Raw genomic sequence first — 26190 nt, forward strand, 5'->3', positions numbered from 1 at the left:
GGGAAGATGGGCTTTGAGCAAAGATAGCTCTGTTCCTCACAACCATCACCAGAAGCGGTAAACTGGACTCTAAGAACAGCAATACAGGAGTAAAGGACTGAGAAAAGAGAACAGATACGAAACAGAAGTTCAGCACATCCCTGCAGCTGTCTTTGTGCGGGTCCGTAATACAAATTTAAACATGATATGTGAAGAAAAATAAGTCTCACTCTTAATTTGAAGTAGTAACACAGGAATTGGCAATATATACCAGCTCTGGACAGAGCCCCAGCAGAGACCCAGATTTTGACTCAAAAGCTCGCACACCACACCCCTGTCTGCAGCATGGCAAATTTCTCTTCACTAGTGCCTGCGCTGCTGCTTCAGACCTTGTATCTCATGTCTCATTAATCACACCAAGAAGAGGCAAGGAGCTGCCGCTCTACAAAGACTACTCTGCAGGGAAGAACTGGTGCTGACTGCTCCCAGGCTGTATGCAGTTTATTTAGGCTTCCAACTTGGGGAAACCGATGTCACAGTGAAAACCAAGCAACACTACTAACGAGTTGTGGATGTCAGCGTAGCATTGGATGTGTCAAGCCTATGCTTTACCAGTGTGGTAACAACAAGAGTCTTTATCCAGCACTCTGAGGAAATGAAAAGCTCAAGTGAGATTCTACAAATCCAAGTGAATTCAGCACAATATGACACAGATCTGCGAACACCTTACAGATTACAGTAACCTAATTCTTAGACATTTAACTCCATTTTTAAAAATAACATATTCATGCTGGCGGTCTAGCTATTTTCATAACAAAACACACATACACTGACACTTGCAGATCCCAGTGCAGGACCCCATCTGGTATTCTCCAGATAGTCACCCAGCTGATGAAGGTAACGTTAATGATAAGAACACTGATGAAGCATGCCAGACTTGACTTGTACTCTCTTTCCAAAGACTACGTTGTGATTCACATCCAGTTAGTATGCCAAGATGACAGAGAGAAAGTCTTGCATAAGGAAGTCAGGTAAGGACCATTGCTTGATTTGGATGTACAGAAACAGAGTCCTATGTATGCACTCAGAAATATTTCTGGCTTTGGAGAGTATATTGTATAAAAAAGAAAACATCACAAAGCTCCAGTTCAAACCTTTCTTGAGGTCCTGAAAGGATTAATTTGCTATAGGGAATACCCTAGGCAGTGATCTTGCACTATACCCAGCACCCACCTTTCTTCTTAAAACAACCCTCCATTCCCAACTATGCATGGCAAACAATTTCCCTAAGAAACAAAGGCCAGGGACAGTCGGAGGCTTGTAAGGACAAAGACATATGCACTACAGGCAAGCACGGAGCAATAAAGCCCAGAAAAATTTCCCTCCCCTTCCATACTCACATCACTTTCAAATCCCAGTCTCCACAGGTCACAAAAATCGACTTGACGCTGGGATCTAAGAGGCCTTCCTTTGCCATCCACTCGTCAACTCTCTGAAAGAAAGGCAAGAAAAGGGGATGAGTTTTGCAGAGACAGGCCGAGCCACAACAGTTAAACTCAGATAAGCTGCTTGCAATCAAGAGAGAAGAAAATTGTGATCTTATCCACCCTCTCCCTCTCTCTCTTCTTGCCATCTCAACAACAGCACATTTGGACCTTTGAAGATTTCCGATAGGAGACATCAGGCAACCAGAGCAGAGATGATCTTATCAGACACGGCAGCAGCTCTGCTCATGGAAGGATGGAAGCTGTGCAGCGTTAACGGGACTATACAACGGTGCTGTTACCTGGCATTCCTCCTCCACTTTTCCTCTGCCTGTACCAAATGTGCTTGCAGTGAGTATAACTCATGCCCCCTCCAGTGAGAAGAAAACACAGGCATCCTGGGATGGCATCCCTCACATGCTCCAATTCGTACAGCTCCAAGGGGATATGGGAGAGAGGGACAAATGGAAGGGCTGGGCACACACAGGCACTGTGCAGCACTAACAAGCAAAGCCATGTGTCCCCATCTTCTCCAGACCCGGTCTCTCTTTTCTCCTTACAGTTCTGAGGAGGTGCTTGTTCAGGGTACAGCGTGGATTTAAAGTGAATCCTGATCAACTTCCCATAGGACAGATGTTCTGGATCCACTTCAGAAATGGGCCACGTTAATCTGGAGGATATACCTCCACCTCAGAGATTAATCAAAAGAAACTAACCTAGACTAAAACTGCATAGACACTTACTCCAGCTAGAACAAGCAAATGCCATGCCTAAAATCTTCCAGAGACAGGTGACAGGCAATCATCTGCTATTATGCAGCCTCACTAGCAGCATTTCCAGTGCTTCAGCAAGTGAAATCCCTCCTCCTTTCCCTCGCTCGACAACTTCCACTCTTGAATAAACTAGCACGTCCCAGAAGCTCCTGACCCGAACCTCATTTTAACCTGGAAACATGCTGCTGTATGAACACCTTCTCAGTCCAATGAATAAAATAAAATCTACAGAAACATTTCCACACTCTAAGAAGCTGGGCAGAAACAGAACGAACCATTTTCTGTGATACTCCAGCAGTGATGTACGTTCACTCACCCAAGCAGAGAGGGCTCTCCCTCCTGGGGAGGCAGGCACAAGCATTCATCTGTACGCTTATGGCCACGCACCACTGCTACGCGCTCTCTGCAGAGCACAAGGGAGAACGGGGGATTTGCATGGATGCAAGATGTCACCTTCGCAGAGCAGTCTTTGGCCTCATGACACTGCCACAGCCTCTCCAGCAGAGGATGGCACTTCTTTCTGTGACTGACTGTACAACAGCCCTCTGGAGTAAAGCTCCCCCCAAAGCAGCGTCCAGCCTCCCAGCCACACTTCTGCCTTCTTTGGGCTGCCGGAATCTTCCACCCAGCCCCACACAAGGATGCCTGGAGCGAGGGACAGCAGCTGTAACCTTTCTAAACTTCCTGATGTGAGCGCCCGTGAAATGCTGTCTCCACGGAGGATTTTAAAGCCTTTAATTTGATTTCCTCAGATAAGCAATTGTTGCAATTATTGTGATTAGGAACAATTAGGTAACACAGCAGTGGAAATCCTGACAGAGACAATGCATCGAACTCCAACCTGCAGCCCAAGTGAGCTCTGCTTGAGGAGGTTTCCTTCACTATCTGACTACCAACAAAAGCTATTGATGGAGAAATACTTCCAAGCTAATTAAGCCCTAAATGCTGTAGGAATTCAACATTAAGCAGATGGCATTATTAGGGCCATATCTGCATTTGCACATCCTCCAGATTAGATTTTAGAGGCATTTTCTTTCTATACTACATGTATTATTGAGCATTTAAATAGGTAGAAAAAATTAATTTAATAAAGTGCTGAGGAAGGGGAAAGAAAATGAAGGCAGAAGCTCCTGGAGCAATGGTCTCAAGCAATATCTTGGTGCTTTAAAACTGGCACAAGCAAGAATCGCCTCTTCTCCTATCTACTGGCAGGAGTTTGGATATCTTGTCAGCACCCTTGACATGAACAGCTGGAGATGACAGATCAATGGTTCAATACTCTCAGCAGCGTGTCACCAACGTGACAGCAAATGTTATTCTAATGAAGCTGTAATCATAGTCAAATTACGCGGTTCGATTCTCAGCAAGGGGAGGGTGCAGGGAAAGAGATGAAGAGGGGCCGACAGGATCAGAGGTCAGAGTTCGAGAACTAAAGGTTACTCTGCTTACCTCAAGCACTTGCTGGAGGCTTGGCTGCCCATCCACCATGCCTTGAATAATCCCAGTCAGCTGAAACGAGAGACAAACAGAAAGCAGGCATCAGAGCAGCACTCAAGAGATCATTAGAGAGGTCTCCTCTCCTGTCCATCTTGCTGCAAGCAAAACATGCTCCTCTGACCCACACGAACATTGCTGAGGAGCCAGCCACAGCAGAGCAACCCTGGCAGCTCCCCAGCTATGCGCAAGGGCACAGCTTCGTCCCAAACAAAGAAATTTAGGGGGGCTCCTACCCACACCACAGAACAGCAAACTCTCAGCAGGGCAGGATCCACTTGGGGAGCAGCGGTGCCCTCTGCTTCACGTACCGGCACGATTCCCAAAACGCTGCCCTTTTTCAACATGCATTTCACTAGTTTTGGTGTTTTCTTGACTTACACAGGCAGCAGTAACTACCAGGGTCTCTGGTCATTCCCCTGCTATCATGGTGAGATCAAAATTGCACAGTTAGATGAACAGAATAGACCACTATTGGTAAGTGAGACCCAGAGCGGACCCAGCCATTCTCCCCTGCACTATGCAGCCAGCACATGTGCTTTCCCATAGTCTACCACAGCATCCTTCTGCATTTCAAAACTGCATTTAAAATTGAATGAAATCTGAAGAAAACCACTTTCTTCCAGAACCCTGGTCTACTCTCATTCTTCAGAAGGTTCTCTAGAATAAGTCCTGCCAACCTAGTAGTCCTACTGACTGCACCCGGACTGCCTGGCTGTTTAAAGCTAGACACACGCATAAAAAGATGCGGTCTCAAGGGCCTCTGCCTGTGTCTGCCCAGGACAGCTTGAGGCACATGGAAAATAGATATTTTTTCTGTCTGCCTTCCAACTGACAAAACTGTCTTTTAACATATTGAATATTGGAGGTCAGTAGCTTGCCATCAATGCACCCAAGTAATTAAAAAAATCATTATTAAAACAAGTGCACACTACAGAATTTCACTTCATATGGCACTTTCCTGAAGCTACACATCTCACACGTTTTCATAAAATAAAGGTCAAACACAGCCTAGGAGCATGCCCTGCTGCCTGCACATGCATCCGAGCCTCCAGCAGCCACAGTGTCCAGTCAAAAGGTGCTGACAGCCCTACCACCACGCAGGAGTTAACTCTTCCACGCAGATCAGCTCAGCCTACTTGTAAAACATGAGCCCTCTCACAAACCACAGGCTCTGCTTTATTAAATGTGTGGCAACTGAAAAGAGCTCAATGGTTTCTACCTCTCCGTTTCTTTGGCTGCTTGGCTTACAGCACTGAACTTGGAGGAAGGGGCGGGGGGGAGGAAAAAAAAAAAAAAGAGATTAAACTCCAATTAAACTGTAATTACATTTAATGAATACCAAATACCTGACTCACTGAATAAGCTATAAGTGGAAAGATTATTTTCTCATAGTGACTTCCATGGAATGGTAATATATACCTTTTAGGGAAAGTATTTTAATTTTAAGAATGCAGAGCTCCTCTAGGTAGGTTTCTCAAGTTCATCAAGCCATCATGAGGTGGAATTTTAAGGAAGTGGAGGGACACAGACACTCTTTTATATTCCAGAAACTGTTTTTATATTAATCTGTATTTTAATTGGGTAACAGCTGCTACCTACAGACTTCCCATACTAGAAAGGCAACTAGATTTGAGAGATTAACACACAGCTCCTAAAAGCAATTTTTAATGCTCACTGGCTTGTTTTTTGCTTTTCTTTCCATGCATTCACCTGGCAGAGGTGAAGAGCTCAGACAGCAGCTCAAACCAAACCTCTGAAAGCTGAATTTTTGGAGAAAGATCATAGAATAGTTTGGGTTAGAAGGGATCCTTAAAGGTCATCCAGTCATCCAATCCAACCCCCTGCAATGAGCGGGGACATCTTCAACTAGATCAGGTTGCTCAGAGCCCTGTCCAACCTGACCTTGAATGTTTCCAGCGATGGGGCATTTACCAGCTCTCTGGGCAATCTGCTCCAGTGTTTCACTGCCCTCATTGTAAATAATTTCTTCCTTACATTTAGTCTGAATCCACTCTCTTTTAGTTTAAAATCATTATCCCTTGTCCTGTTGCAACAGGTCCTACTAAAAAGTCTGTCCCCATCTTCCTTATAAGCCCCCTTTAAGCACTGAAAGGCCACTGTAAGGTCTCCCTGGAGCTTTCTCTTCTCCAGGCTGAACAACCCCAACTCTCAGCTTTTCCTCATAGGAGAGGTGCTCCAGCCCTATGATTGTTTTTGTGGCCCTCTCTAGACCCGCTGCAACAGGTCCATGTCTTTTCTGTACGAAGAACAACCTGCAACTTTTCGGTACCATGGCCTGCACTGATGTAAATGGCTTCTACCACTCTGGGCACGTTCAGGACTGCGTCTGTTCAATGCCGCACCCCTGATGGCCATGGGGGGACAGGGTGAAATGGCCTCATCCAGACATTTCCCACCAGGAGGAGGGAGGGATGGGAAGGCAGATGCAGAGGTCCCGCCAAAGAGTCACTGCTTGATCTTGCCCAAGACTTCTCCACTCCTTCCCTGCCAGGCCCAGCAAAGTACCAACTTACCCGTACAAGAATACACTGTCAAGCACACATATACACAAGATTCATGCTGCAGAAATCGCACACACGAACACAAAGGGATATACCTGCTCCACGAGTAAATTTCAATACAGGTCAGAGAGCGCTCAAAAGGGATGAGGTTTGTACTCTCTCACCCTTTCTGATCCTTTCTATTATCAGTTACATCCATCTGTAACATCCAGCCTAGCGCATTGGATCTCTGCAGCATTATCTGGTCTTGCAGCTTTGATAAAGTACAAAAACATAAAACTGCACAATTGTAAAGTTTCACTGGTGATCCCAAGAAGCACATGGTACTTGGGAACATAAACAAGTTATAAGGCATTTATCTTTTTGTAGTTTTATTGTCTGTTCCTTCAGGAAAAAAAAATCAATAAAAATTAATCATAAAAAGAGAGCAAAGTACCATGAAAAAGCCTGTACAAGCACCTTGTGTGTGGAGGCAACCTTTCACTTAAGCTCCTGGCACCAACTTTCTTGAGCATCAGACAAACCACTTGCTTCTTCCAAAAGGGCACGATGAGCTTTATATACCTAATAATAGCTTTTAGCCACTAGCAGTTTCCAACTACTCTGTCTAAACACTGAGCACCCCCTAATCATAATCAAGTCTCATGACCTGTTGTTCTACAGAAACAGGTCAAGAGGAGGACCAGATGAGGGCTACAGAGCAAGCCAGCACTGGAAGATGTGCTCTTGGCCATTGGTGTGGGGAGGCAGAAGAACCTCCTGTTGCCAGGAGAAAGCACAGACACACCAAAAGCTAAGCAAAGGGATGTCCTGAGGGTGACCATGAGCTCTGCACCCTTGCAGACACCCTTCCTGTGCTGTGCTGTCTTCTTCAAGAAGGAAGAGGGATGTGAGAGGTACTCTAGACCCAAGGAGTAATGTTGAACAACTCCTGTAATCCCACACACAGTCTACACCAAGCAGTCCTATTGCTTCCTGGCAAAGGCAGCGACCAGGGGGGAAGAGAGGAAAGCAGCAGCAGAGCAGACAGGCTCCCGTGTAATGTCAACACCACTGCTTTTCCTACAGAGTTTATCTGGGAAACCATCGTATTTCTACTCCAAGACAGTTTGCTGATTACCTAAGCACTTGTCTCTGGTGTACAATCTGATAATCAGGCCTGGTCTTTCTTTGTAGACAAAGAGGCCAATAAATCTCACCCTTTGTAAGTAGAGGTGCCTAGACAAAGCCCTTTAGTGGCATTTAGCAAAATGGGTATTTTTCAGAAAACATAAAACAGCTGAAAGTCGATGGCAAGCAGAAGCTGCACAGGCAGCAGCTCCACAGGAGCTGGACACACGGCACGTCCTGGCTCTGTCCCCAGGGTCTCAGGGGAACCTACACTAGCAGCATGGGGCTGACCCCTGTGCCTGCCTAGCAGGAGCCACCAACCCCACAGGTCATACTACATGACTGCTACAGACTCCACAAAAAGGCACATGCAAAAACAAAAGGGTATTTTTGCAACTTAGTAAGGTCCTCAGTACAACCAGCTCACCTGTGGCTCTTAGGGCAGGGTTTCAAAGTCTGCCCCAAATATGAGGCCCAGGGACAAGCCCAGTGACACCTCCAGCACGATCCCACTCCCTGGACCTCATGGCAGCCCCTGCAACACACAGGGAGATGACCAAGCCAGGAAGGACAGGGGCCATGCCGGTGGCTTCCAGGCTAGGATTAAAACCAGCTCCCTAACTCACACTTGCTAATAACAAAGAAGTTGCCAAACCTGCTGAGTCAGACCATTTTTGCTACCAATACACACAGGTAAGGGTTCTGCAATCATTTTGCCTGCTGGCCTCCTTACTGCTCATTTTTATCCAGCCCTGGACACAAGACACCAGAACAACGTCAGCAGCAGAGTCTGCAGCACAACACTGCAGCTGGGACACACATGCCCATCCTGGGGACTCCTACAAATGCACAGCTGGCATACACTGCTCCAGGCTCCTGTGAGCGAGAGAAGAGAGAAACCGGCACAACGATGTGGGAGCACTACATGGGCTGAATGTCTCAGTCACAAGCTTGGCATCCAGTGAATGTCTCAATGCAGCAGGCTGGAGGCTCCATTCAGCTCAGACAGCCACACCAAGCAAGTCATGCAACCTTTAGCAGCTGGGGGAAGGATGCAACAGAGCAATTTCCATAAAATTGAATTTTGGTGGGAGTTAATGAGTGAGATGACTTCTATCTAGAATTTAGAGGACATGCAAAACAAACATTTTGGGCTATACTCTAGAAGATGATGTTACTTTTAGCAAAGATCAGATGCAAGCTGTGAGATTTATCACATTTGTACAAGCATATGTCCAGCAAGCCTCATGGGGATAAGGACAGCCAAAGTAGTTGTCCAGCCTTCTAGCATTAAGGTTGCAAACTCGTTTCCATTATAATCCTCTGTTTTCACACATTTATAGCTTTCTGAAATCCTCTCTCCTGGGAACAATGTTTTTCGTGCTTAGTATTTTTTTTTTAAGTTTAAATAAAATACCTTCAGATGGTTTTTAGTTACAAGAGAATAAAAAAAAAAAGTATTTGTTTTTACAATGTGGAAATATGGAATGGGCTAGTTGGTCCTGGAGAGGACTCCACCTAACACAGAGTCATTTTTCATCAAGTTAGTACACATGGGACAAGCACTACAAGGGCTTAAACCTGCAGCCATGGAGGTCAGAGAAAACACACCATTAGTGTCAATGATCCCAAGTCAGATGGGGACTGAATGAAGAACTTGGATACCCTGATTCCCACAGTCAGTGCTTTAGTCGCTGAGCTGGCCAACATCAAACCAGTGACAGGAAAAAAAGCCCAAAGCAAACGGAACTTAAACTTTGTTTTGATGGTTACAGCAGGGAAGATGAATAGGCTTGCAGAAACAGTCAACTTTTTGTGCTGAACGAAATGAAAAAAACAAAAAGCCCACCTCACCCCCCAAACCCAGCCCCGGCCCCCTATTCCTTTGAACCCTCATGGATCACATTTACTACCTTCATCCTCTCATCTGTATCTGGGGAAAGGTGGCCGCAGCTCCAGAGCAGCTGTCCTTGGCAGTGAGAGTAACCAGGTAACAAGAGGCCACTTCTCCAGCAATCATTTCAAGTGCCCCACAAGCACAACATCAAAAGAAAGTCTCAACAATACAGACATGTGTTATCCTACCACGCTAGCGGGACTCATCAAATCCCAACAGCCAGGCCCACTGGAGAGCCACTTAGAACCTCTGAACTATACAGTCATACAACACTTTCTTCCCCTGGACCATGCTCTCTTTGACCTTCCCCACCAAACAGCAGCACAGCAAAATCATGAAGAGCTCTCAGAGAAGCTACAGGATTTTGAGCCTCAGCTAACATGAGTGCTTTTATTTTGTGGTCACCCCATTAGATGTTCATGAATTGTAAATACAACTATCTTAGTTAGCAGATCATAGCTAGAGTTATTTATGAATCAAAACTGAGGTCTTTACATGCTACTGCAATGACAAAAAATGATTCTCCTTGTCTTTCATTCGAGGCTGGCATGATACACCACCTTGTAGATGCACCATGAAGAGGCAACCCCAACCCCTGGTGCAACGGAAACCTGCTTCCCAGGGAGACTCTTGGAGCACCAGGGAACCTTTGCACTTTACCTCTGTACAGAAGGGCGTAAGCTGGGGATGCACCACAGGCTGAACATACATGTGAAAGGTGGATTCGATCTCCATCGTCCTGCCATTCAGCTTCAGTATAGGGAACTCGATGATTTCCTGAATAGGGCAAAAAGAAAAGCAGCTGTTCATTTAAAACAAACAAAAAATGAAGGTGGAAATGATCCTGGCTAGCAAGCTGGCTGTAAAAAGAGGGGCCTGACAGTCCCAAATGAAAACAAGCCCAACACAAAGCTCTGCAATACAAGTAGGAAAGTGGTGCTGAAGCACAGAGCGCATCCAACGCCGTGAGCGCAGAGGACAGTACTGATGCTCATCGCAGATGGCTTGATCAGCAAGGAGGTCTCTGTGCTCATCACTGCAACTGCATACATCGTTGCCTAAGCTGAACCTAACGAAGACAGCCTAGCACCACTTGCATGCCTTACCCAGGGAACATGGAGATGTACTTGCAATGAGCTCGCATCTGTTTAGCAAGGACATCACAGGGGCTCTGCCCTCCCGAAGACCAGTCCCATCCTCTCCACCTTGTCATCCTTTTGGGGGACACCACCAGGCAGACAAAAGAAGCTACTGCATGAAGCACCTCCTCCCCAGGAGAGGCTGAGGGGCACTGCTCTCCTCCCACAGAGTGAGCCGAGGAGCTGGAAGCAACCTCCAAATCCACCCCTACAGGATACAGATCAGCAGCAAGCCCCGCTTCATTTTCCTCTTGTGTAGCCAATTTATGCTGATAGGGATATAAAAACGTTCCTTCATCAGAAGAATGTTCAATTATTTGAATAATCAGCAATCAAAAATTTACATGGATCTGTTAATAAAAAGTTTAAACAAATCCAGTTGCGATGGATTTCTCAATTATTAAAAAATATACATGAAATTAAAAAAGCCGACCACTGAATAAAAGCGATAAAATCCTTTGTGTTCACCCCCCTCCTTCTCCACTCCCTTTCCTCCTTCCAGTTTAATGTAAGAGAAGTGACAATTTGTTTGGTGTCTTTAAAGAATAATTTGTCTATGTTATTTAATAGAGATCCATGGCACCAAGGTTCTGGAGTGCAAATGAGCCTGCTGAGTGATATCCATGCAACAAGCCTCTCAAATCACTTCTGGAGAGAAACAGAGAGAGGGAGAGAGAATAAAAAAAATATTGCTTTTTAATATTCAAAAACAGTTTGCAAAATTTAATCAAAGCAGAGCAAAAGCTAACATTTTTACCACTTTGACATTTTTATTAGCGCTTTCATAAATTTTTAAAACATGAATGGAATTAGTTTAACAACAAAAAAAACTGCCTGAAAACATCTGGAAGAGACAAATAAGAAATAATAAAAAATAAAATAAAAAAAATCCAACTCCTGTGAGTAAAATTAGCATGTGGAAAACGCAGCCGCTGCAGAGGAACTAACACAGTTTTTGGACCCTGACTGCAACCCTCATGACCCACAGGCGGAAATTATCGTGAGGTCATACATATGAGTTGATGACATCACCACCCTGGCAGGCAGAGGGAGGGCAAGGAGGTGGGTGGGTAAAAGGAAAAAAACAAATAATTTAAATAGCCAGGAGAAACACCCAATTTCCATGGTGGACAGAGCCCATGGCTGCAGCAGAGCAGCTCCCCAGAGCAGCAAGCAGACAGCCCAGACCAGGGCACGTGGGGAGCACATGCTGCTAAGATGGAAAGTCAGAAAAAAAAATTAAAATAAAATAAAATGTTAACAGTCCTGAGGTGCCCAGGTGTAGACACTGAGCAGGCAAGCTGCTGAGGATGCAGGGCTTAACCATTTCCCCATGGTCGGCTGTGCCACACTCTGTGCGTGCCGTGCAGACTAAGGCAGAGCAGAGGGGTGGGCGCATCCTTGCCCATGGCCGTACCACCCCATCAGGAGTCACCAAGTTTCCCCAGCAAAGAGAAGAAACCTGACTGATGGGCTGGAAGGGGAGGATGACAAGAGGCAAAACACCTGAGCATCACCCATATTGCCTGTTGTGCTGCAGCCAAACTCACCAGCTTCAGCTACCCAGAAGGCCTCGTGGAAACACAAGAAACTCAATCAGAGTAAGAAACGCTGGACACAGCTGAGCCACCCTACCAAAGAGCTACCACGGACAGACTCTGAAAGCAGCACATTTTTGTTCAGAAGACAGACTGCAAAGTTTGAAGCCAATGGACAGGACGTCGTAACAGAGCCAGGCTTAATCTCAGGATAACACCACCACATCCTCCAGACTCGCTGGGGTGGTTCATTGCCCCTTAGGTCTGCGTCCCACCCAGGGGGTGACCATGGAAGTGAGCAAGCCCACGGCAGGGCAAGAGGAGCGTTCCCCCTCCCGGAGAGGGCCAAGCACCGGCTGGATTTCACAGCAGCACCGCATTGCAATGCCAAGATCAGTCCTGAGGGACCAGAAACATCCTCAGGGGCCTTCAAGTGGCTGGATGCAAAGCGAGACTGAAAGACAGCCCTGCCGCTGATCTGATACACAAAGGCGTCACTCGCCTTGCAGAACCAACGGCAAAAAGCACTTCCAGGAGGGTTGGATTAAGACAGACGGAGGAAATAAAAAGCCGTACTAAAAAAATGTGGAAAATTTAACAATATCCAGAATTACTGCAGGCCTGTGGGAAGCATGCGGCCAGGAGCCGGGGTGAAACCCCAGGAGCAACTTGAGCGTCTTGGGAGAAAGTGCAGCAACTCTTTTGGGCTAATTTGGTCAGTTTTTGAGGCAAGTGGTAAAGAACCTTTCCCAGAAGGCTGTTTATCTGCACGCTTCCTATAGTGGAGATTTTTCCAGTCTCTGGCAGTGTTTGCTCTACTGGTATCTAAGGCAACAGATACCAGCCCCATGAAATCAGCCCCACTCCCCACTAACGACGTTAGCCAGTCCTGCAATGAAATTTAACCTGTGACACTGCTGTACTTTTCATTTAAACTTTCATTTGGAGAGAAGCAGTGTTTGGAGACCCTGCAGTTTGTCCTGCTAATAAAGACAAGTGTTGGGACCTTTAAAGGTGCCATTCATCTTTTGCCTTTATTAAATTCAATTTTCTTAAGCCCATGATACATCATGAAATTAAGAGTTGACATTCCTGCAGAAACAAAAATATCTATCAAACACAAACAGAAAGGGGAGGGGGGAGGCCTCTATTACCAAGAATTTATGGCTTAAAGTTGATCTGTTTCCACTTTTTTCTCTCTCCGTTTTTTTTTTACAAGCATATGGTTTGTTTTAGATATCCAAAATGTTATTACAGATCTAGAATTTCACTAGTAATTATTATGAAATGGTGAGCACTTAGACACACACACACAACCTCCCAACAGACCGTGATGCAGGAAAGCAGCCGGGTGCTCTCTCACGTTTCACAGCAGCCCGGTGAGCTCAACATGCCCAGCTCCATCCCCACCATCAAGGGCCGCCGCTGCTTCTTCCCAGGTAGGAAAGGTGGAAGAGAGCGACACAAGGGAATTAAAAGGAGAGGTTCACCGACACTTCCTTCCTTTTATCAGTGTCTGATCATCCATAGGCGTTACCTTGACATCCTCACCCGTTTCCACTTCCAGCTTCGGCAGTGATTTGTGCCAGGAACATCTGGGGCTTCTAAGTCTTATTTTTCTTCCCCTCCCCCCACAGCTTTTCCTTATAGCACAACCAGAAGTTATGGATGTACCAAAATAATGCTGAGGGTGTCCAGGGGCTGCAAATAGCCGCAAGCTACCAGAAGAACAAATGTACCCATTTGAATTTTGCGAGCACTGCAATTAGGTATTTTATTTAGCACTGCAAAGTAACTTGAAAGGAAATCCAGGATTCAAACCACCACCAATAAGCAAGCAGCTTTTTATTTTCCTTTCATTGTCATGAAAAGTTGAACATGTTTTCTGTTGAGAAATTCTGCACGCAGCTCCCAATTACAGGCATTTGCATTTATATTGTTGGAACACAGAGCTTCTAAAATCAATATTAACACGCTTAAAGAAAAAGACATCGGCACCCTGTCCCTCCCCTCAGCTGCGCCCCCAAACACAGCAACAATAGGAACCTACAGAGCCCGAGGCTTACGCATACCCATTACCTGGTCCACTCTTCTTACAACAATCTTGCATTTATGATTTTATAGTACTTTAAGCAGATTATGTTACAGCTTGCTCTGAATCTCTACCTTAAAAAAAGTCACACCTCCCCACCAAAAAAAAAAAAAAAAAAAAAAGAGGCCCCAGGTGGAAGCCTCCCATGCGACCTGGCTGTCCCAGGCTGGTGGGCTGAACAGCAGCAGGAGACTGCAGGGTACCTGCAGAATGGCTAGGGACTTCTTTTTAAGAAGGATTTGAAAAATTCATAAGGGCATGTGAAAGCAGTGCTATAAACCCATTCTTTCCTTACCCAACTGTCTAGATGAAACTCCCCTCCCTTTAACACTGGAGCAGGGATACACAAATTCAACTGTCTTGATCTTCTTGCTAATAAAAGAAATGAACAAGTACACACGTATACTCGCTAAATAATTTCCTGTAATGGATAGACCTCTGGAGTTCGGAGAAGAAAGTACCTGAAGTTACACTAATTCCTGAAGAGTAATCTTTTTGCTTATCCTTTTGGATCTGGGGAGCATTAACATAATTAGATGAAAAGAATAAAGTGCCCAGCAAGAACTTCCCAGCTCTCAAAACCTTTTAGTCCAGAAGCCCATGTATGAAGTGGCCAGGGCACACTTCAGGACACTGAGTTATATATTTGAGGAGGACCACGTGGCCTATTCCGTTCAAAAACTACCAGAGAAGAATTTATCCCTTATTCCCACCCCCATGTGAAGAAGTTTAATAAACACAAGAATAAAAGATGCCCATAAAGATCAGAGCTGACTGTTCAAAACGCAATAAAAACAAGCAGAGGCTGTTGAGAGAAAGGCATTTTTTTCTGATAAGGAAAAGCATAAAACTTCCTACCAAAACACCCCTTTACACCTTCAAAAATGGTAAGGGCAGAAGAGGCATGGGAGTCTCCATGGAGGGACACAGCCTCAGCACCAGCTTACTTTTTTCAGGGATGCTTTTTTTCCCCTCCTCTTTAAAGAGAAAAAAAAAGTCATTTTATGCACAAGGAGCTTATTTCTTAAACAAACACTCGTGTTTTTGATTTACACCACGGGCTGCTCCTAAATAATTTATGGCGGGTTAAATTTATTGCACAGCCCTGGCCGGCTGCAAATTCGAATTGCCAAATAATTAGATTTTAGGGCAATGCTTATAAATTATCCGCCGATTTGTCCGGACTTGTTTGTCAGTTGCTTTGTGCTTCGGGTCATCTTTGGCATTTCGCTGTTTGTGTTTTAATTGCTGATTTACACTTTGACAGATGAGAGTTGATGCCTCCAAGATCGGGGAGGGGGCAGGGGGTTGAAGAGCATGAGGAATCAGAGCTTTTAAAGCCTTGTGATTTTCCTTTTTTTTCCAAGGCAATTAAAATCGAAAGGGGACATAGTAAGGACAGCACTAGCCTAACAGATCTGCCTCCCCAGTTTCCATTCTCTGCCTTAATTACTATTTTAACTAAAGCCATTTCCAAGTGAACAGCCTTGCACTGGCCCTCAGGGGCAGTAACCAACATGACCTCATAGGTCTTTTCCCCACTTCTAAATTTTTATCAAACTAACCAAAACAAGTACCATGAAGGCAACACCTCTGTAGTGGGGAACAGCAGGACTTCTGCTGAATCAGGGCTACGCTGACTTTCTGAAGGATGCCTACTTGCACACATGACAGAGTCTCTCAGCGTCTCTGTCCTGGGTAAGTTACTCTGTGCACTCATTAACCTGTCAAAAGGTCTTCGGGAAGCCGCTGACCCCCAAATTTCTTTTCCATCACTATCTAGCTTAACATACACATATGCATATACCCAACAATTTAACACATTTAAACAACTGTTACATCCTAGGAAAGCACGAATACACATAAAAATCAAAACACCAGAGAACTGGCAGGAATATGGAAAGATCATGCAACACTGAAATACAACAATGTGAAGACAAATTCTGCTGCCCAGTCATTAAATTTCCAAGGTTTCTCCCTCTCCCTGCTCTTCAGTGAATCTCACTGCCTACCCCCAACACCCAGCCCAATGCCAAAGGCTGGACTTCCTCCAGGATAAATGCAGAGTTGCATTTTGGGTTCTGCATTGGCATCGAACCCGGCTCCTGTTTGCAGGTGCTTCCTTACAGCTGTGAGGGTGAGGGACCATTTCTCTCTCTTTAACAGAAGCTGAAATACCCATCTAATCACATGCCTCCAGGAGCTTGAGCGTTAAGAGACATCTATAGTCCATGCACCTGCTTAAGGGCAGCATCACCCCTCCTAAATAATTTCTGACTTCGTCTAGGCTGTTTTTACCAACTCCAATAACAGAGACTCACATATTCCCCAGGCACTCCATCCTCCTGTTTCAAGGCCAACAGCATCCTGGCTTGTATCTGAACCAGTGTGGCCAGCAGGACTAGGGCAGGGATTGTCCCCCTGTACTCGGCACTGGTGAGGCTGCACCTCGAATACTGTGTTCAGTTTTGGGGGGCCCCTCACTGCAAGAAGGACCCCGAGGTGCTGGAGCGTATCCAGAGAAGGGCAACAAAGCTGGTGAAGGGTCTAGAGCACAAGTCTTCTGAGGAGCAGCTCAGGGAACTGGGGTTGTTTAGTTTGGAGAGGAGGAGACTCAGGGGAGACCTTATCGCTCTCTACAGCTCCCTGAAAGGAGGCTGTAGGCACGTGGGGGTCAGTCTCTTCTCTCAGATAACAAGTGACAGGACAAGAGGAAACAGCCTCAAGTTATACCGGGGAGGTTTAGATTAGATATTAGGAAAAAATTTTTCACTGAAAAGGTGGTCAAGCATTGCAATAGGCTGCCCAAGGGAGGTGGTGGAATCACCATCCCTGGAGGTGTTTTAAAAAATGCACAGATGTGGTGCATAGGGACATGGCTTAGTGATGGACTGGGCAGTCCTGGGTTAACGGTTGGACTTTATGATCTCCAAGGTGTTTTCCAACCTAAATGATTCTACGATTAGTCTTATCATTAGAAAGTTCTTTCTAATGTCTAATCAGAATTTTCCCTGGTACTGTTTAAATGCATGACTGCTCTTCCTATACACAGCAAACAGGTCATAACATTGGCTTTCTCATTTTTGCAACAGAAGACCTCATCATACATACCCCTCTTGTCACTGCACTGAACACAACCCCGATGCCATCCAGCCTGCGCTCACCGCTGTGTTTTGCGGACCTCTGGTCATACTCGCTGCTTCTCTTTTGCACCCTCTTGAAATACGGCATCCAAAATGAAGCGCTTCCTCAGCCGAGGTCCCTTCTTACAATGACAGGAAAAGGAGGATCCACGTCTCACAAATGACATTTTCCCCCTAAACTTATCACTGTGGTCTTTAGGACTTCTTTCATATCTGCCATTGTACCTGCCATCTCAACAGCTGGCTCACAACCCTTGTCCTGCCATCCCAAACAAAACTTTTGGTAGTCATTTGCTCAAAGCAATCAGCATCACCTCACTTTGCCAAAACCCACAAAGCTATTTTATTCTTTCCAGCAGCACCCAGACATAGAGAATAAGGCAGAACTTCCCTCCTCTTTCCACACCTGGGATGAGAAATACAGAGCAACAGACATCAACACTTCAACTTGTTTCTTCAAGTACTACTGACATACATTTAACTACCCAGAAAATCTCCACCAACACAGCCAATAACAATTTAAGCTTAACAGTTCGGGGGAAGTTTAGTACTCAAACCAGGTTGAAAACAGCACACACACATATCCAAATATTACCTTTCCATTGCAAGATGACAACTTTATGTATGTACTATATATATACACACTATACCCTTTTTCATGTTCGCTCCTTTCTACCACAGGCAACCAGCATGTGCAGTCCAGGTTGCAGAATTATCAGATCATTTCAAGACTCAAACTCTTCAACCTGATACTGAGCAGCACAAATAATCCATGTTCCCAGCAACACTAAAACATCTGGGATGGCTAGAAAGGGCACAGCAGTGCATGTAAATGAACACCCATGGTCTTACAGACATCACAGCTACCTGCTGGTGACAGCACATTTCTGCCTGGCAGAGAGAAACTAAATAACATAATGAAAAACTATTTTGCCAGCTAACAAGTGCACAGACCAACAAAGACAACACAAGGACGGCTGCACAGCCAGCTTGGCACTAAAGGGAAGAAAACCACAGGAGTTAGGCATGTCCTGTGACCTTCTAACCCAAAGAGCTGAGCTGCACTTTATCAGGAAGGTTCTGTACAAAACTAAAAGACCACCTTAATGCAGCGAAGACCATTCCCCAGGAACCACAGCAGCCTGAAACACAGTCTGCCTGTGCAGCACTAGACAGATGGCACACAACTGAAGAACACTGCCCAGTTTGAAAACATCACGCTAGGAGGGATGCAAAATACCCACCCTGCCTCAGAGGCTGCGGAAGAGCAGCAGGCATACACGGACCATCAGTGACCGTACACATGGCAGGGCAAGCACACAAGCGTACAAACCTGTGGCACCCATTCCCTTCACTTCAAAAATGCACGTGGCGTGAATATTTCCAGCAGCACACGTTACCCTCATCAGCAGTTTTTACAGAGAGGCAAACAAACCTTTAAACACAATACAGCGGACTTGCACATTCCTCAGCTAGCCTGGATCTTTCCTTTCAGGGTGACTGCTGCTCAACTACTTTCTGCTGTAACAACAAGTCTACTTAACTTTGCAACTTGTCACCTAAAGGATGTGTAATGTTTGCACAGCTAAGGATACAGTGTTCAAACAGCACAGGTGGGGAATTGCACGCCGGGATGCATAACTGATGTGGGGTCTCTGCACGCTGCGAGGGAAAGGGCAACATGACTGATTGCTTTAAAGTAGTCATCTCATCGGCCTGTCAATAACCAGACGAAAGCTAAGCAGGTTGGGTCAGGTTAGGACTGCAGCAATTGGCCACCTGAGTGCCTTGGTATTTTAGGCTTGTTGCTATAATAATGCAGGGTTTATATCTTTAAATAAGAAATTGCTTTGAGTTTTTTTTCATTCATCAGATGTCTTGCCTGGTGGTCTCGTGGTTGTACTTGCCAGGAGATTTGGGTTCAGTAACTGTTCATGCTCTCTAGCTCATCAGGTTTTAAATAAATACAGCTAATTCTGTTGCCTGAAGCCATAACCCACCCTGTCAGATTCACATGGGTCACAGCAAGGTTGTCCCCACTTACTGGGAGAATGAGGGAGGTTCCAAGGCAAAATGACTGCCGCAGAGAATGCAGCTTTTGAGGGTTACACCGCACCTGGTGTCTCAGACCCTGTAGAAGCCTCTCTGAAACCCTAGTCTTCTCTCTACATCCTTTAAAATACAGACATTATTCTCCATATTGGTCAAAATAAGATTTCACAACAGTCCAAGAGAATTGCAATGAAGCACATGACATACAGAAAATACGATTAAAAAAGAATGACATCTAACTTCAGATGCACCTCATAGGATGTTGGGCTATGGATATTCATGCACCCTTCATGAAATTTTTAACTTAGAGGAACTGGCAACAAAGACTCAAAAAGTTTTTTCGAAAGATTGTTCAAAAAATGAACGTGAACAGAAAAACCCATCTGAAACAGCTTTCATATGAACTATTTCCTGGCACTCTAGAAACATAAAGCATTCTGACATAAGAACAATGGGATAACAACAGCCATAATTAGCAAAGAGATGATAAATATATATATAAAGTTTTTCTTACTTTTATTAAAAAAGACCTTAAGTCACTGTTAAGCGCATTTTTAATGGCATTCCTCTAGAAACAACATTGAAAGGATCTGAATTGAGAACTAGGCATTTAAAACTACACACAAGCCTAAACTGCATGAAGACAGGTAATTGCAGATTAATATTCCACTGTAATACTTATGCACACGAGTGCCACGTTAAAGTTGCCATGGGAAACAAGCCTGAATTTCTTCACTTTTCAGCAATTCACAATCATCCTTAATAAAGGTTTTGGCAGGTGATTTCTAATGCACTGAGCTTAACAGCCACACACAAACCATGCAAGAAGAAAGCTGCTACATGGGGATGTCCAGATAGAATAGGCAGACACAGGCACATCTCCATTATCTGCCTCTGGGTAGGACTGTGACAATCTGTTAGCGTGTGAGCCACCTTCTACATTCCCGTCCTGGCCCTCAGCTAGGATTGCCTCGACGCAGGCTCCACAGAGCACTGCTTAAAAAGCATGCAGTAGATACCATGCAGCCTGCTTCCCAGCAGACCAACAGTCACTCCAGAATCTCCTTCTGCAGCACGTTTGTGATCTCAGGGATATATTCCTCCTAGAAAGTCCTCTGAGCCTTGGCTACAGCTCCCAAGGTGGCTTGCCTATCCCCTATCTACTCACCCTGAACAGGGAGCTTGGAATGGACTGCAATGCACATCTGTTGCTACAGCCTAAATTTGGTGGAAATCAACATCCATTCCCATTACAAAGCCAGTCTATAAATCACAGCATCTCAGGAGCAGAGACACATCGTGGCCATGGGAACAAGACCACAGGTAGCGTGGTATGGGCGGTGGAGAGGCAGAGATCATTGCAGTCACTCCAGCTGCACCTGTCCGCGACTGCAAGCCAGAACTGCAAGACGGATAGACAGGGGAAAATGCTTTTAATGCTCTTTTATACTAGCACTCAAGGAAACACAGCCTGAACCCAATTTAACCGTGTCCTACATTTGTACTTAATAATATCTCACAGGAAGACTGGCTCCCATTTGTTAATACGCTTTTGCCAATCAGGAACCGTACCGTCATCATCCGCATTTGTTTGTACGCTTAAAAATAAATTAGTAACTGAACATATGCTTATTCATAGTCTCATTGTTTATGGTTTTGTATTGCAATGGTGAGTGATGTTCTGTATTTATTAGCGTGTCCAGTTTCATTTGACAGCAACTGCAATGAAAAAATTCCCCCAAAATAACAATCAAAATGCATGCTAAAGAAACTTGAAATATCTAGAATCCATTGAAGAAAAATATCAAGACAGTTTTGTATTTAAAATGCACTGCTTAAGAGAACAAGGGAAGTATTGTCTGTAAACAATTTATTCTTCTGCCTCTGGTCACAACCTCCTTCAGCAATCAAAAGATTTGAACATTTCATACCTTCCTCTTACAGAGAGTTTGGAAGAGGCAAATTTCTAATTCCCAACTGATTATGAAATTTGAATGAAAGTGAGACACTGAAGTCACGTACCTGAAAAAACTGACATGAAAAAAAGCAACTTCATCATTACCAAAAGCTAATTTAGCCACTTAGCAACACCTAGGTCCAGCTCCTTCTGCCAGGTCAGGGGTCTGATACTCTTTGACACCTCCTCCAGGCAGCAGACATACAAAGCTTGAATTTTATTTCATTTTCATTTAAGTGGCTTTAATAGATTACAGTAGAGATTAACATCCTAAACAGAAGCCCAATTTCAAATTCAGTTTTGAACAGATCTGATTTCTACCTTCAGGCTTTTTACGTTTTTTAAAAAATCATTCCTTTTCATCCACTCTGAAGTTGAAGGCACGACGCTTGGATAGCTGACCGAAAGAGGCCCACCCACTCACTGCATTAATAAAATAAGGTTACAGGTAGCCACGGATCTGAGTCTGGGGAGCTCCTTAACACAGACACTGAAAGCACTGACCACCATAAACACTGGTGTATACAAGGACAAAAGAGCGAGACTCCCACTTATTAATGCATCTACTCTTGTGTAACTACTAAAGCACCATATGTACCTGGCTCTACAGGCTGACAGCATATAAAAGCAGCAGGTACTTATAAACTCTTAGTAGACAGTAAAGGAAAAAAAAAGTCAGAGCTGAAAAATTAAGCACGCTACCACCATCATGGTCTGAGGTCCACTGATCTCCGCAGAACGACAGCTCCCACCTGACCGCACTAGGCTTTGGATCAAGCTCCAAATACACAAGGTAAGCTTTACAGAGATGCGAGGGGCCAGCCATAAACATCCCTTACTGCCAACCCCTACTGACCTTTGGCTGGCTAAAGCACTACACGACACAGACTGTACCTCTATTCTTTCAGGTTTTCCCATCTATCCATCCAGGGCAGTGCAGTTAAATCCCCACACACACCTACTTTTCTCTCTGGGATGGTCTCATCATTCATAAATATGTCCAAAAAACACATAAAGCTAAGCTGTTTCTTTGTGCATATAAACATGCATTTTGATTTAGAGGCATATCTGTTGAAAGCCATCAGAAGTCAGAACTGCAAGGACTCTACCATTCCTCTGTGAGCATAGGACGGGGACATGAAGGACCTTCCATGCCTGACCCAGAAGTGGTAAAGGACAGCAGCCACAAGGCACTCGGCCAGCAGTCCCAGCCACAGGAGCCACAACGCAGACAGCTTCCCAGAGGAATACCGCTGTCCTTGACCCTCCTTGATCCCCATTACAGAGGCCATACCATGAGACCTCCGAGAATTGGGCAGCGTGAAAAGGAATGGAAATGAAGTAGTCTTCAGGGCTCCCGAAGGAGCATGAAGGACTTCCCCAGGGATAAAGCCAGCAAGGCTGCTGGTTGCAGAAGAGCACAAACAAACAGTGGGAGGAGGAGGAGATGTGGCAGTCACACACCTTAGTGCAGATTAAAAGATGGCTATTTCAGTAGTTTCTGGTAAGAAGTCAGAATATTTTGAGGAGCAGTTAGTGAGAAATGTGAAGTGTTCTGGATGATGGCAAGTGCACTGTAGAAAACTTAGTTTGAGCTGGCTAAATTTACAGCTGTGCCTACCCACTTAAAGTGGATCAGTTTTGCTCTGTGTACGCAGCCTCTTCATCAAATCTCAATGCATCTGAATTTCACTGTACCTAGACTTCTGTTTTTCAGGTATTAAAACAAAAGCAGAAAAAAGGTCAGGATCACAGTGAAGATCAACACTTCACCATTCCTAGCTCCCCGGTCTGTCCTCAGACCAAACCTCCAAAACCTGTCTGTCACTGCTCCGGTAAAAGATCCTGTCACTAAAACTGTGCACAAAACATGACTGAAATACATGGCACAGTTTGCTCACCGTGACATACAACGCAGCAGTGAAGAGGACAAAAGCCACACTGGTCAGCAAAAAGGTAGGATGCAGGTAGGGGCATCAACTAAAATTTCATCTGATAAAGTTGCCTGATCCTGGCAGGCACCTTCAGCCTTTCCAGCTATACTGATTTCCATGTAGCGAGAGCCGTTTTGTCAAACTAATTTGTTGGTGAGGGTGTGAGGGACTGACAGCCCTTTCCACACACGATATGATGCAGACAGGTACTGAACACAGCAGACTGGAAAAATAACACTGAAGAACATCTCCACCTTAAAGGTGCTATCTCACCAACAAAATATATAGCAGATCTGCATTGGCCCAGACCATTACTTTCCCTGGCAAGGACTTGGGGACAAAGCTCCTTAAAACAGTAGTAATCATATTCCACTCATGCTCCTTTTTACTGCCAGCTGTAAACTAGCTCCACATGCATCATGGTTTTGCATCAAAATGTGCACAGACCAAACCCATATCCAAAGGGACAAGGTAGATCCAATTTACAGCTTTGACAGGTCTGTGCACCCAAGGCGGAGCATGCAGGAAATAGCCTGACATCTCACTTGGAGAGCGGTTAAGACCCTGCTAGCAGAACTGGATGCAGAGCTACAACAGCTTCCCACAAAGACCCAGCAAAAGAGCAGGGAATTTGCTGTCCATTTCACAAGAAACACGAGAGGCACGCGGCATTCACCAAGGCACCACTGAGAGGAGTCAAGTTTTATCCCAGCTCATGGCATCCCTTTGACAGGGCAAGCTCAAGGGAAACCACAGCTGCACTAGGAAATGAACACACTGTATCGAGTCACTTTGATAATGAGATACCACACAGAAAACCGTTTAGTCTGTAGTATATTTGAAACAAAGCAAACAGAAGTTATTCTGACCCAACGCATGTATTACCAGCAATACCCTTAAGAGGCCAGTTGCTTGGCAGAGGAGGGTGTGAAGTCCAAGTTCAATTTAGAGACTTAAAAATTGTGTTTGTTACCAACCCAATATTACTTCGGATTATTTTCTTGTTTGCACACTTTTCTAATTTAAATGGAAAAGCTAGGCCCATCCTACTGACAACTGAAAATATATTTACTGATATGCTCTACGCTGCTAAAGAACTGTCTGCAGAAAAACCTCTGTACTTCATCTGGATCTCTGTATGCCTCAAGTGGTAGGGTAGGGCACTGGAGAATCTCTCTGAAGCTGAACTCTTCCTGTCTCATTACACTCCAGTTAACACCCAGGCAAGAGACCTTCAGCAAGATCAGATAGCCCCAAACTATTATTCTCTACTTAGAAACCCCATTATGTTGCACACATTTACATCATTCAAACTATTCCTAAAGCTGTTGGCTACCAACAGCTTTTTTCCTTGCAGAATCAATTAAGGCTGCCATGAGTACTCTAATACAGGTTCCCAGCCAAAAACTTTTAGACGCTTCCCAGTTCAGACAGATGACAAGCATACATGACTTAAAGATGTTTTCAGTAACACATGAATGGTCACTGCCTTGATGGAAATCGGGCTCCTTCATTTCATTCCCACCAAATGGTCCTGGCATTGCTCTTGAGATAGCAGGTGACCGGCAAGGGCCCTGGAGGACGAGCAACAGAACACAGGTGGGACAAACCAGAGAAGACAAGTAAGCCAGCACTGTGCTTTCTCCTTCCACCTCTCAGAACAGCATCAGCAACTTGCAAGGGCATAATTAACAGGACTGGCTATTTACCTGAGGATGAATCTGTGGTTTATCACATGTAGCCTCAAAATCCAGCACTAAGAAGTAGTGATATCTCTGTGGAGGGAAGGATGACATTGCTGCCATGGAAGCTCCAAAGCCGTGGGACGCCAGTTTCCTGCTTATGATGGAGCTGCACCCTTTGAGAACACCAGCCGGGAGGAGGGAGGACACAGCTTGTCTTGCCCTTGGAACTAAGTTTTGGGGAAACTTTGCTGCTCCAGTATGGAGAAGTGCTATCATTGAACATCCAGAGGCATCTGAAACTGAAGAGAGACTCAAGTTACTCATGCACGCATACAGCTCATCTCTGCTAGTATCTCTTCACTGTCCTCCTCTGACAGGGATTTCCTTTGTGCTTCCCGGTGGAGGTTCCAGCATCACAAACCTGAAATAACACAGTAACCTGCTCTAAGCGCAAGAGATGACATTTGGACTGAGCTCAAGGTGTCCAGAATCACAGGCAACTGGAAATTAACCTCTGAAAATGGCTCTAAATTAAGAACTACAAGACACAAAACAGTCATTGCTCCAGGCACCAGATCACACCCTCCTGCTGAACCTTATCACAGTAGAACACAACACAAACCACTTGAAACATAGAATATCTGATCTAAACCCCATTAAAATTTCTGAGGAGGCCTTTTGTCTTTTCATATACAATGCAACTTCTGATACACAGTAGGAATTAAATACAGCAACACACATATTAACATTACAACCCACCCAGCCAGCTTGGCCCTGAAACACCTGTTAGTTGCACTGCAACCTCCCACTTCCATTACAAATCCACACATCTGATGGCTGGAAGGCTCCTCCCAGGGAAGTTCTCATCTCCAGTACAAAGTTTCTTAGAGATGTGATTCTAGTGCTACACTCAATTTCTCACTTCAGGTATTTCTCAGAGGATGATATCGGTTCAACAAATTCACACCCAGGGACTGCAGGAACTATAGGAACTATAAAATGCAAGCAGGACTCCACAGGTTACAGCCTCCCTCCCAAAGAAATACCTCACCCAAGCATCACATTCTGATGCTTCCTTTTAACAAATGCTATTTAATAAATTACATTATCCATGTCAGACCACCTGGATTTCCCCCCCCCCTACCCTTTTCTTTGAAAGCACTGCAGGAAAAACTTGACAGGATTGTCACTGCCCAAGGCAGGTCAGTCTCAGAGCTGTTAATAGATTTTTTGGGACGAGAGTTTGAGCCCAACTCATGGAGGCATTACACAGCGACCGACAGTAAAACAGGTGAATTGCAACAACCCAGTCCTCTTGAATAAGAACATGTGTACCACTTCTAACTGTATATATAGACACACACACAGACACACCTCTTGCCACATAG

General features: G+C 44.9%; 1 protein-coding gene across 3 annotated transcripts in view; it reads right to left on the reverse strand.

Annotated features, from left to right (window-relative positions):
* ERI3 (ERI1 exoribonuclease family member 3) overlaps window positions 1-26190 on the reverse strand; it is a 135147-nt gene that overhangs the window by 100517 nt on the left and 8440 nt on the right. For all 3 annotated transcript variants that reach the window (XM_055725330.1, XM_055725331.1, XM_027802696.2), the window contains exons 2-5: window positions 24827-25101; window positions 9923-10039; window positions 3686-3745; window positions 1380-1471 (exon numbers count right to left, since the gene is read on the reverse strand). In XM_055725330.1, coding sequence (XP_055581305.1) covers window positions 1380-1471; window positions 3686-3745; window positions 9923-10039; window positions 24827-25078 — 521 coding nt within the window. In that variant the 5' untranslated portion in view covers window positions 25079-25101. The remainder of the gene's footprint in view (window positions 1-1379; window positions 1472-3685; window positions 3746-9922; window positions 10040-24826; window positions 25102-26190) is intronic.

This window comes from Falco cherrug, chromosome 12 (genome assembly GCF_023634085.1).
Source record: "Falco cherrug isolate bFalChe1 chromosome 12, bFalChe1.pri, whole genome shotgun sequence".
NCBI classification, from domain to species: domain Eukaryota; kingdom Metazoa; phylum Chordata; class Aves; order Falconiformes; family Falconidae; genus Falco; species Falco cherrug.